Source organism: Mya arenaria, chromosome 6, assembly GCF_026914265.1.
Source record: "Mya arenaria isolate MELC-2E11 chromosome 6, ASM2691426v1".
NCBI lineage: Eukaryota > Metazoa > Mollusca > Bivalvia > Myida > Myidae > Mya > Mya arenaria.
In genome coordinates, this window is record NC_069127.1 from 28,019,925 (window position 1) to 28,032,995 (window position 13,071).

At 35.3% G+C, this 13,071-nt stretch overlaps 1 protein-coding gene across 7 annotated transcripts in view; it reads right to left on the minus strand.

The window, feature by feature from the left end:
• Positions 1-13,071, minus strand: part of LOC128237307 (uncharacterized) — a 33,163-nt gene continuing 20,092 nt past the window's right edge. For all 7 annotated transcript variants that reach the window (XM_052952700.1, XM_052952702.1, XM_052952699.1 and 4 more), the window contains one exon: positions 1-2,297. In XM_052952700.1, coding sequence (XP_052808660.1) covers positions 1,256-2,293 — 1,038 coding nt within the window. In that variant the 5' untranslated portion in view covers positions 2,294-2,297 and the 3' untranslated portion in view covers positions 1-1,255. The remainder of the gene's footprint in view (positions 2,298-13,071) is intronic.

A 13,071-nucleotide genomic window follows, 5' to 3' on the forward strand; every position in this document is an offset into this window, starting at 1 on the left:
CGCAGTAAATTAAAAATAAAATAATAGTGTGTTTTTTTCAGATTTTTAAATTTTATTTTACATATTCAAATTAAATATAGCATAAGTTTATTAATGTGCCAGAATAAAAAAAAATAAACGCAAAATGTATGATTTTCAACTCACTGCGTATTCCACTACGATATCACCCCGATGACGGTCCATCATCGGGAAAAGATATTAAATTTAATGTCCTTTTACATAGAAACTAGAAATTAATTTGTTTTTAATGTTGATAGAATAAACGGTTGTATATGTTTTCCACAATAATTTTCATACAGAACATTTTTTTGACAATATTGGTCCGATAGGGGTCCGACAGCGCGCCGATATGCCGATATGCCGATCAGTTACCCACATGGGCCCGATATGTGCATGCTGACTGGGTTGTCAGCACACATATCGCAGTTCCCTCTGACCAAGACAGACGGACCCGCTCTGTTCACCAAACTAGATCGCAATGCTCTGTGTATCTTGCTATTTTAACTAGAAAACTTAATAACCCTATATAAATATACCAAGTTCCTTTTGTATGTTTCTCCCATAGATCGCAATGCCTTGTGTTAAAGAATTTACAACCAAATGCCAAAATTCTTATCTATAGCCTTTAAACGACGAGTACCTTCAGGTAGATTCAATTAATCAAGCGAAACGCTAAATTCATTTCTTTCATATCGTTTAAAAAAATCATCCATGTTATTTGGGTTATTTACACATTTAAAGTATTGCTTAAAAGCGCTCCGTGTAACATTAACATCATGCATACTAGCATATTGCTTAAGCATTTTCAAATACAGTTTTGCCTTTTGAAATATACCTTGCCCAAGCGTATCATTCTATAACTTATAGAAGTACAGCCTATCTTTTCTTATACAAGTTTTATATTCTGACCTTGGACGTTACACCATATTTTTATCCGACTTATATGTCTAAACATATTTTTTATCAGAGTACTGGAACCATTATTGTTATCTCTACTGTTTAGTTTAAAAATATTATAACAGGTTCATCTCACATATCATTTAGCTGTGAAACACTAGCATCGAAATCATATCATTATATTTGAATAATACAATACTTGATAACTTTGTCATTATCAACTATGACTGTAAGTCTTGGTAGAAAACCTTTCAGTTCCCACAGTCTTTGATATTCTTCATGATATATTACAAAAAGAAAATATCCACATTTTATATTGTATCTTACTTATGCTTGTTTATTGTCATCATTACAAACATTAGTAAGTAATTATTTTCAAAAACAAACACATGGATAGTACAATGCAGTCCGAATCCATGCGAGTTGATGCTCCTGTCTGCTTTTCAAAATGTATGTCCTCACCACATAGATATCTATTCACATTGTCACATTTGTCTGTTTCCAGTATAAGCATGCAGCCTTGCTTCGTGATTGACAAGCATGCTAGAAAATCTTCCGACCCGGAATACTCTTCATCAGTTTGTGGATCAAACGTAAGGAAACTGTCCTGAAAGTACAATCCGTCGAGCAGATAATGGCTGATATCTTGATATAGGTACGGGGTCAATTTACCATTGTACTCTGAACATTTTCCCTTCATTTCATCTTTGATGTATATTCCTGGTGGAATACAAATATCTCGCCCGATCTCAGAAAATGTAGGGTAAAACGTCGTACAATTACTTTGGAGCTTTGATTGCGTACTTCGATCCACACAAACTCCTAAATGTTTATCAGAACATTTAGCGCTTGTGTATCCAAACTTGCTGTTATTAAGTTTGGCAACAATGCATCTGTGTTTGCCTTCTTCTTCATCAATCTGAAATCTGCGGTAAATGGCAGCATGACTTGAATCCGAACATTCAAAGTTCGAATAGTCATCAGCCATGCAATAACATTGTGCGTTATGGAAACTAATGTAATTCATAGATCCACGAGCCAAACACTCTTTAGTACATTGGAACAAGGAGGGTTTTTCTGTCAAATTCAACGTAAAATCCTTTGGTAATACCGTGGCACACCCGAGCTCTGTTATATACGCTCCTAGCTCAGCTTGCAGTTTTATCCAAAATGCTTCACCATCGTTAAGTCCTAAACTGCTCGCGAGACTACAGTTGTTCTCTTTGTAATCCGTAAGTAGAGAAGTTGTCACAATATTATCATACGCCAGTCCTCCTTGTTGGGAACAGTTTGTCCTGGCATACGCAAACGTACCATGTGTGCTGTTGTTTGCAATTATTGGTATCACCAAAAGTATGATGATAAATGGAAGAGCCAACATTCTTATCCCGTTCATATTTCTGGAAGCAAACAACAATAAAGATCAGGAACATAAATAAATAAGAAGCACCTTATAAATCAAATGAACTAATACATCAAAGGAAGTCTTATTTAAACAAAAGTGAAACTAATAGTAAGGATGATTTACCAAAACAATACCATAGAAGCTTTAACAAGCAACAGAATGTATTATACAGTCAAACAAGTGGTGATCACATGATCACCTCATTATAATTTACCATATCGATAGAGGGGTACAACAGGCAAGGAGTTATGACATCAATGTTTATTTCAATATTGCGCTCCGATTTGATTGGTGGTATGCCATTTAACCAATGATATACGACCTTAAAAACATCAGCTATTCTTTTATACAAACGTGTGTTGTCGGTTATATTTCTTTAATATGCAATGCTGCTAATAAAATATAAGTATTGATCGCATTTTTTCAAGAGGGCGAATAGGGCAAACGAGCAAATGACCAAAAAGCGCTTGCGCGCTTCATGATAGTTGATCGCATACCCTACTGCGTTCATACAGCATAAACGCAAGAAATAATGTGATAAATTCAGAATTTAAACATTTTCCAAAACTGCTTTTTCAGTAGTATATGTCCTGTATTAGTTTGGATAATACTAGTATATATATATATATATATATATATATATATATATATATATATATATATATATACTTATATATATATATATATAAGTTGTTCATTTTACGTATACATCAACAAGACATCAAATGTGTTAAGTAGTATGTCAATATTTATCACCAACCGCTTACAAATCGATTTTGAAATATTGCTTTAAAAGCTTAACAGAATAGGACGATCTGAAGTATCATTAAATAGAAGATTACTATTCAATGTTAGATGGCACTTTCTTTCATATTCACTATTTCTTGAAACATGGAGTTTTATCAGTGAAATAACAATAACTTAAAATCAAGTGGTTACACCTGTCTTTTATTAAGAAAGGATGTATATGTTCAATTAACTCATGAAACTGAATGCTCGAACATTTGCTTTCTTACAATCTCTCCAGAACGTGAAACAAAAACAAATGCTAGAACATGACATTTTCAAATTATCTAAGTGTAAAATTTACTCAATAATCAATATCAATACCCGATGCCAACACGTCAAATGTCAACAATTAAGCACTGTCTTCATTCTACAGCTCTAGAAGCGATCAGACTGATCTCTGGCATAAAGATTCAGATGGAATATCAATGTATCACGAAACATAGGCGATAACTTCATTCATAAATGGCGACAAGTTTTCATGAGAACTATTTTCCGACAAACAACAGACAACATCATCGGCGATTAAAACTGTGCGAGAAAAGCACACAACGGTAAGCAAAGGGGTATTCAATATATTTCATGCTATGTTCTATGTTAGTTACATTCACGCTGCCATGATGGTGTGTCTGCACTGGGATGAAAAAAAAACAATAAAAAAACAATCTTATGTTAAACCCTTTACGTGCAGGAGAGTTACCTTAAGTAGATTTCAATGAATTAATTCGTGTTTCAAGTGTTCTTCTGTTTGTAAATCATACAGTGATAGTTTGTATGTATTATGGCATGTCTGTGTATAACAAATTGTACATTTTTATAATACATACTGTTCAGGGGTATTGTCCAGTCCACATTCTGTGATAACCCTTTTGTTTGAATATTCAAAGCAATGATACTTGTGATATCAAATAGCTACTTTTCTTATGTAGGAATTTGTGAGTATATAATATACCTGTAGGTTTATGTTTTCTCTGCATTATTATTTTTTTCTTCGAAGACCAACCATTGCAAAACCTTGTTTTTTAACTTAATACACTAAGACGAATTTCTAACTGGCAATCTAGTTTTTATCCTATTTTAGGAAAAGTATTCGGAGAAAAATACAAATAACCAAATATAAGGTTAATACGATTTATTCCTTATACGTAAAACAAAACTTTATTGAAATATGGTCATGGGAACAAACTTAACAGATAGGGTTAACATTGACACCCCTAAAACAAAAACTGCGAAATCAAATCACGTCGTATTTGATTTTGTGTTAATACTTTGTTTGCCCATTGCTGCGGTAATAACAGCGAGGCACATTGTCTTCATTGATATAATGCATCTGTGAAGATACTGTTTGGAATGGCTGCCCAAATCTGATGAATAACACGAGTGAGCATTCTGAGGTTTGGTTGCAGCGGCTGGGCATGTACCTTGCGCTTCACAACAAAAGGTCCCACACGGCTCGATCGGATTTAAATCCGGACTTTTTGCAGACCATTGGAGTGTTCACACGTTGTTTGCTACAAGCATAACTAGCCGCGTGAGATGGTGCGTTATCCTGTGCTAAGACACACTAGTTCCCTATTCCTTATTCAAACTCGAATAAGGAACAGAAACGGTGAATTTTCAACTTTTTAATTAAGACATATTTTGATCAAATTGCTATGCAGAGGTGGTTTACATAAAAAGTTTAGGAAATGCATTATCTATTCACGAGAGTTTTAGTACTTAAAGTGCTTTAAAAACGTACCAAACTCCGAATAAGGAACAGAAATCAGGAAAACTTCAAAATGTTAACTTACTCGTTTTATCACGTTTTGACAAAATAACTCTACACAAGTGGTCTATGTAAAAATGTTTACAGAAATGCATTGTCTATTCAAGAGAGTCTTAATACTTAACGTGCTTTAAAAACGCTCCAAAATCCGAATAAGGAACATAATTTACGAAAAAATACTGAATTTCAAAGTGCTTAATATGCTATGTTTTTGACGAAATATCAATTGCACATTGATCTTATCAAATAGTTTGAATAAATGCGTTGTCTTATTGAGCAGGATGGAGTGTTCCAAGTACTTTATAACGCACACTAAGTCGAATAAGGAATAAGGAACTAGTTCCCTATTCCTTATTCAAACTCGAATAAGGAACAGAAACGTTGAATTTTCAACTTTTAAATTTAGACAAATTTTGATCAAATAACTTTGCAGAAGTGGTCCACATAAAATGTTTACAGAAATGCATTGTCTCTTTAAGAAAGTTTCAGTACTTAAAGTGCATTAAAAACGTACTAAACTCCGAATAAGGAACAGAAATCTTGAAAACTTTAAAATGTTAACTTACTCGTTTTATCATTTTTCGACAATATAACTGTACAGAAGTGGTCTATATAAAATGTTTACAGAAATGCATTGTCTATTCAAGGGAGTTTTAATACTTGCTTTAAAAACGTACCAAACTCCGAATAAGGAACAAAAATCTTGAAAACGTTAAAGAATTAAATTGCTCGTTTTATCACTTTTCGACAAAATAACTGCAGAAGTTGTCTATATGAAAAGTTTAAAGAATTGCATTGTCTATTCAAGAGAGTTTAAGTGCTTAAAGCGCTTTTAAAACGCTCCAAACGGTGCAGTTTTCCTAATAGAGATTGACCTGAACAATGTATTTTTTGTTTGAAACAGTTATACACGACTAATGTCTGTCTTCTCTTTGGCAAGGAATCAATCGAGCGTAATATGTAAAACACTTTTGCAAAGTTACTTTTTCAAAAAGGGATAAACCGATATACTCATAAGGTTTTTTTAATTTTAAAGATTTTCATTTCCTTATTCCTTATTCGACTAAGCGTGCGTTCTAAAGAACTTTAACTTCTCCATCCGTTTGAATTAGACAACGCATTTATTGAAATTATTTGATAAGATCAATGTAAAATTGACATTTCGTCAAAAAATTAGCATATGAAGCACTTTGATTTATTTTTTTTCGTAAATTCTGTTCCTTATTCGGATTTTGGAGCGTTTTAAAAGCACTTTAAGCACTTAAACTCTCTTGAATAGACAATGCAATTCTTTAAACTTTTCATATAGACAACTTCTGCATAGTTATTTTGTCAAAAAGTGATTCGGAGTTTGGTACGTTTTTAAAGCACTTTAAGTACTAAAACTCTCTTGAATAGACAATGCATTTCTGTAAACTTTTTGTATAGACCACTTCTGTACAGTTATATTGTCGAAAAATGACAAAACAAGTAAGTTAACATTTTGAAGTTTTCCAGATTTCTGTTCCTTATTCCGAGTTTGATACGTTTTTAAAGCACTTTAAGTACTAAAACTCTCTTGAATAGACAATGCATTTCTTTAAACTTTTTATATAGACCATTTCTGTACAGTTATTTTGTCGAAAAGTGATAAAACGAGTAAGTTAACATTTTGAAGTTTTCCAGATTTCTGTTCCTTATTCGGAGTTTGGTACGTTTTTAAAGCACTTTAAGTACTAAATCTCTCTTGAATAGACAAAGCATTTCTGTAAACTTTTTATGTAAACCACCTCTGCATAGTAATTTGATATGTTGTATGTTTTGGTTGACAAGTATTCAAGTTATAGTAGTGAAAGACAAACACAAGACGTGAGTCTGCTACTAAGTTTATTCTACAAGTGAAGTCCAGTGGTTAAACAAGGGTACAAGTATTAATAGATCTATAGTCTGTTTCATAATAGAACATCTCCCTGTTTTAAAAAGGAAAACATATATGATATACATAATGTTCATCAAATCATTATTTATATGTTTTATCAATTAACAGTATTCAACAGTGTTTTAAAGAGCTTCCTTCTTTGTAATTTGATACATACATATATATGTGTCTTTTAATTAAAGTGTTATATCTAAATACATTTTTAAGTAAAACATTGTCTTTTTATTTAGACTTCACTATCTGATGTTATTGTTCATTCTCACTTCACCCATTCACTTCCTACATATTTTCGGTTGTCACGCACTAATCGTCCAGCCCTTGTTGAATATCCAGAGTTTACTGGCGGGTCATTATTGTTATCTGGAACATTTGAGTGTTTTGGGGGAGACACAGGGGTAACAGGTATTTGCTCATGTTGCAAAACTTGCGCTTGGAACGGTTCAATGTCATTCGTGTTTTTGCGCGTTTTGTGTAATACTGACCGATTTCTTCGATAAATGCCATCAGGCTTTTGAACCTGATATGATCGGTCACTGTGAACTTTCACAACTTTTCCTAATCTCCAGATTTTTCCGAATTTTACACGGACAGATTGACCTTCGCATAATGGTGGTAACGATCGTGCTGACTTATCAAAATTTGACTTTTGTCTTTGTTTCGATTCGATCATTCTTTTTCGTACTTCATGATCATTCACCAAAGTTGGTTTTAATGCTTTGTTTGTTATCGCACGATTGATTTTGTTCGGCGCCCTAACAATAATTGACTTGGTGTGTATCCGCATTTCAACGGAGTATTGCGATTTTCTAGTAACGCTAAATAAGGATTAGATTTAGTGTCCTTGGCTTTTTGCATTAGCTTTTTCGCGATACCTACACCTTTTTCGGCAAGGCCGTTACTTTGCGGGTGACCTGGAGATGAGGTTCGGTGTTCGAAACCCCACTCTTTCGCGAAGTTTTTAAATTCAGCGCTGGTGTACTGGCTAGCATTATCTGATACCAATACATCGGGAATTGACATTCGCGACATGTGTTTTTGTAATTTTAGAATTACTGTCTGTGACCTTGTGTTTGGTAGGTAATCTACTTCAAAGAATCTACTGTAGTAGTCTATTGTCAACAGGTATTCTTTTCCATGAAAATGGAAAAGATCCGTGGCGATTTTTTGAAATGGCCTGTCCGGGAATTCAGTTGTGATCAATGGTAGCGAAGCATTCGCATCCCTGTGGGCAAGGCAGATTTGGCAGTTTGTTACATAATCAGTAACTTGTTTAGACATGCCTGGCCAGAATAATGAGTCTTTCGCTCGTTCAAGCGTTTTTGTAATTCCCAGGTGGGATGAGTGAACCTTTTCTACAAGCTCATTTCGCATTGATTTCGGGATAACAAGCGTATGACCTCGAAATATCAGACCATCCTCTGTGCTTATCTCATCGCGATGATTGAAAAAATCCACGATACTTGGATCACAGTTTGACCTACTCTCTAACCAGCCTTGACTTATAGCCCGTTTCAATTTTATCATTTGTGGGTCTTTAGCAGTTTCGGCACGTATGATCTCGAGTCGTTTGTCTGTGACATGTAATTGTTTTTGCACTGTATGAACATGATAGTCCAAACCGTCGATCATTCCGGGAAATGTATCGGGTAATAATTGTCTCGAGAGACAGTCACTTACAGGTATGTTTTTGCCGGGTACGTGGCGAACATTTACCTCGTATTTTGACAGTGCGAGTAACATTCTAGAAAGGCGCGGCGGGGCAGCCGACAATGGCTTTTTCATTATCGCTGAGATTGGTTTATGATCGCAGTGCACAATAACTTCTCTGCCATAAGTTAATTGATGGAATCTTTTTAATGCAAATAAGATCCCGAAGAGTTCCTTTTCTATGACAGCGTAACCTATTTCAGTCTGCGTTAATGACTTACTTGCGTACGCGATGGGTTTTCCGTCTTGCATGAGACAACAACCTAGTCCATATTTGCTTGCATCCGTTTCGACGACAAGCGGCTTTTTAGGGTCATAATAACCTAGCACTGGGGCCTGTGTTATTATTTCCTTGACCTTTGAGAATGCTTGCTCTTGTGGGGCGTCCCACAGGAACTCTACGTCCTTTTTCAGGAGGCTTCTGATAGGCGCGGTAACCTCTGCTAGGTTCGGGGCGAATTTTGATAGGTAATTAACTAATCCTAATAGTGTTTCAACCTTTTCGCGGCAATCCGGCCTTTGCAATTGCGTAATTGCCTCGATTTTCTTAGGATCGGCCATGAGTCCAGTGTCGGTGATCACGTGACCAAAGAATGGAACTGATTTCACACCGATTGAACATTTCTGTGCGTTGAATTTTATCCCGCGTTCGCGTGCGCGTAGCAAGACTTGATTTAGGTTTTTGTCATGTTCCTCAGGGGTTCGTCCCCAAATCAAAATGTCGTCTACCAGCGGGTGAATGCCTGATAATCCCTCAAATATTTCGTTGACCTTCTGACAAAAAATGTCAGACGATGCTTTACATCCATACGGCAAACGTAAGAATCGATATCTTTGAAACGGCGTTGCGAATGTAGTTATGTAAGAAGATTCTTCGTCTAATTGTACACTCCAGTATGCATGTGTCAAATCTAATAGGCTAATTTGTGTCGCGCCGGCGAGTTTAACGGTCACATCATCTAGCGTTGACATTGCGTAGTGCGGTCTGCGTATCGAGTCATTGAGAGGTTTTGGATCCAGGCAGATCCGTAGCTTTCCGTTCGGTTTTTCAACCACTACGATTGGATGAACCCAGTCGGTAGGTTCCGTAACTGGCGATATGATTTCGTCTTTGACCATTTGATCAAGTTCGGCTTTTAAACGCGACTTTAAAGCTTCCGGTACGCGTCTGGGTGGCGTTATTACCGGTATAGCGTCTTCACGTAAATACAGTTTGCTTTTTCCGGGTAGTATACCTACGCCCTTGAATAGGTCACTGTATTCTGACATGACGTATTCTTTGTTAACTGGCTGGCCATGCTCTCGGTCAATTGCGTAAGTCAGTTGTATTAATCCTAGATCTACAGATGTCTGTAGCCCAATTAACGGCGGTGCATCACTGCTTACAATATAGAACGTTGTGTTCACGGTTTTCGAACGATATTTGCACGCGAGTGTAATTTTACCGTCGACTTGTATTTTGTTACCAGAGTAAGACGTTAGATTTGATTCGGAGGCCTCTAATGGCGATTTGACATTGAGCTTTTCAAAGTGGCGTTTTGGCAAAGTATTTACGCTGCTTCTTGTGTCAATTTTGAAACTAACGTTTTGAAAATGTGGACCAATGCGTAAATTTACAAATGCACGATCTGGGGCGGACGATTGTGTATGACTTACCGTATCTAAAAAGTAATTATCCATCCACGAATTCTCCTCCTCTGAATTGTCATGCACACTCATCTGCGACACGTTATTTGTCACTTGGTGCACATCTTTCTTCGACCGGCATACAATTTTCCAGTGATTGTATTTCTTACACCGTATGCATTGTTTTCCATATGCTGGACACTTCCTTCTGTCTGATTGGTTGTGTATTGTCCCACATTTTCTACAAGTCGGTTCTTTCCTCCTATTCTGCGGCGAATTTTGCGCTCTTGGCATCTCAGGTCTGCGTCCATGTCCACGTCCACGACCTCGGCTGTTGACGTAGTTGACATCTTGGGGTGATCTTGCATTAAGAATATTCATCTGTTGTTTACAATATTCAAAATTTTGAGATAGTTGAATGGCCCTTTCTAAGGTGAGTGTTTCGCCCTCATTGATTAGTTTCTCTCTTAGTTTTTGATTACTAATACCAAATACAATTCTATCTCTGATCATTTCGTCCACAGTATTTTCTTGATATTTGCATTCCGTTATTTTTAACTTTAGTCTGGTGACGAATTGTTCTATGCTATCCTCTCCTTGCCTTTCGTTGTTAAATTGGAATCTGGCGAATACTGGGTTTAGTTTCGGCTGAACATGTTTCTTGAATTTTGTGAAGTATGTGTCAAGTTGTTTCTGTTCTTCATTTGTTAATGTCCATGATTGTGAAACATCTTGTCCTTTTTCTCCGACCCAAATAAGTAAGAATGCTACTTTTTCTTCTTCGGTCTTGTCTTTTAAAGGTCCTGCGAATATCAGTTTTATGTGCCTTTCAAATTTTTCCCACGTGGTCGGCAAGTTTGTACTGTCCCAATTCATCACAGGTGGAGATATTCCAGATAGAGCCATTTTGCTGATTAGTGTTCACTTATAAGAGCTTTTATTTTATAATATCCATTTTTGTTGACGTGAATTCGATAATTTCTGACACCATGTTGTATGTTTTGGTTGACAAGTATTCAAGTTATAGTAGTGAAAGACAAACACAAGACGTGAGTCTGCTACTAAGTTTATTCTACAAGTGAAGTCCAGTGGTTAAACAAGGGTACAAGTATTAATAGATCTATAGTCTGTTTCATAATAGAACATTTGATCAAAATATGTCTTAATTAAAAAGTTGAAAATTCACCGTTTCTGTTCCTTATTCGAGTTTGAATAAGGAATAGGGAACTAGTTCAACTAGTTCATGTAGACAAAGCATTTCTGTAAACTTTTTATGTAAACCACCTCTGCAAAGTAATTTGATCAAAATATGTCTTAATTAAAAAGTTGAAAATTCACCGTTTCTGTTCCTTATTCGAGTTTGAATAAGGAATAGGGAACTAGTTCCTTATTCCTTATTCGACTTAGTGTGCGTTATAAAGAAATTTAAACTCTCCGTCCCTTTAAATAAGTAAATGCTTTTATTAAAGTTGTTTAAAAAGATTAATTTTTGATATTTCTTAAAAAAACTAGCAAATTAAACACTTTGAAATTGAGGTTTTTTCGTAAATTCTGTTACTTATTCGGTTTTTGGAACGTTTTTAAAGCACTTGAAGCACTAAAATCTTCTTGAATAGACAATGCATTTCCGTAAACTTTTTATGTAGACCACTTCTGCATAGTTATTGGAAAAAAATGTATTACTTAAAAAGTTTTTATTCCTTATTCGAGTTTGAATAAGGAATAGGGAACTAGTTCCTTATTCCTTATTCGTTTTTTTCTATTATCGTGCATTATTTTATTCACAAAGTTGTTTAGTTGTGATGAAAATATCACAAAGAAGTGATTTTATGCATATCTACAATTATTTATTTTTAATAAGGAATAAGGAACCAGTTCCCTATTCCTTATTCGAAAAAGGAATAAGGAATAAGGAACTAACTTATCGTCCATTCGGCCATGGCCTAGTTGTTACGATTGTATTTACGAGGACTATCTCGAAGCTTATCGGAGGTGGCCGAGTTATTACAATAAAGATTGAGTTGTTTTACTTGGCATAATTGTTGTCTGTCTCAGTCAAATTTCGTTTTATTGGAAAGGTAAATCATGTGTTTTAATGCATTTTAATCCTGTTTTGTGCAAAATAGCTTTTTACTTTAATACGTGGTAAAATATGAATATAAACCTTTATTATCAATTTCAAACATAAAATACAGTACACTCAACGAGTTAGACCCACTTTCCGTTTCCCTCCGCGGTTTTTTGCTATAGCGGCCAACACAACGATTTTATCGTCTGTCTGCGTTCCTCGGAGTTGTAATTTAAGGCCCTCGGATGGTGATCAGTCGACCGAATGATTTACGAACACGGCGTTCCTTGGAGGGGTAACCTCCGCAAAACTCTGCGGACACTTGATAAGAATCTACGCTAAAGTTATTTTTTTATTAAAAATTTCAATCGATTATGACGGCTTCAGTAAATTGCTATTATTCTTTTTTCACTGCTTGTTTTGCACGAAGTTAGCTTACACAAGTAAGTTAACATTTTGAAGTTTTCCAGATTTCTGTTCCTTATTCGGAGTTTGATACGTTTTTAAAGCACTTTAAGTACTAAAACTCTCTTGAATAGACAATGCATTTCTTTAAACTTTTTATATAGACCATTTCTGTACAGTTATTTTGTCGAAAAGTGATAAAACGAGTAAGTTAACATTTTGAAGTTTTCCAGATTTCTGTTCCTTATTCGGAGTTTGGTACGTTTTTAAAGCACTTTAAGTACTAAATCTCTCTTGAATAGACAAAGCATTTCTGTAAACTTTTTATGTAAACCACCTCTGCATAGTAATTTGATATGTTGTATGTTTTGGTTGACAAGTATTCAAGTTATAGTAGTGAAAGACAAACACAAGACGTGAGTCTGCTACTAAGTTTATTCTACAAGTGAAGTCCAGTGGTTAAACAAGGGTACAAGTATTAATAGATCTAT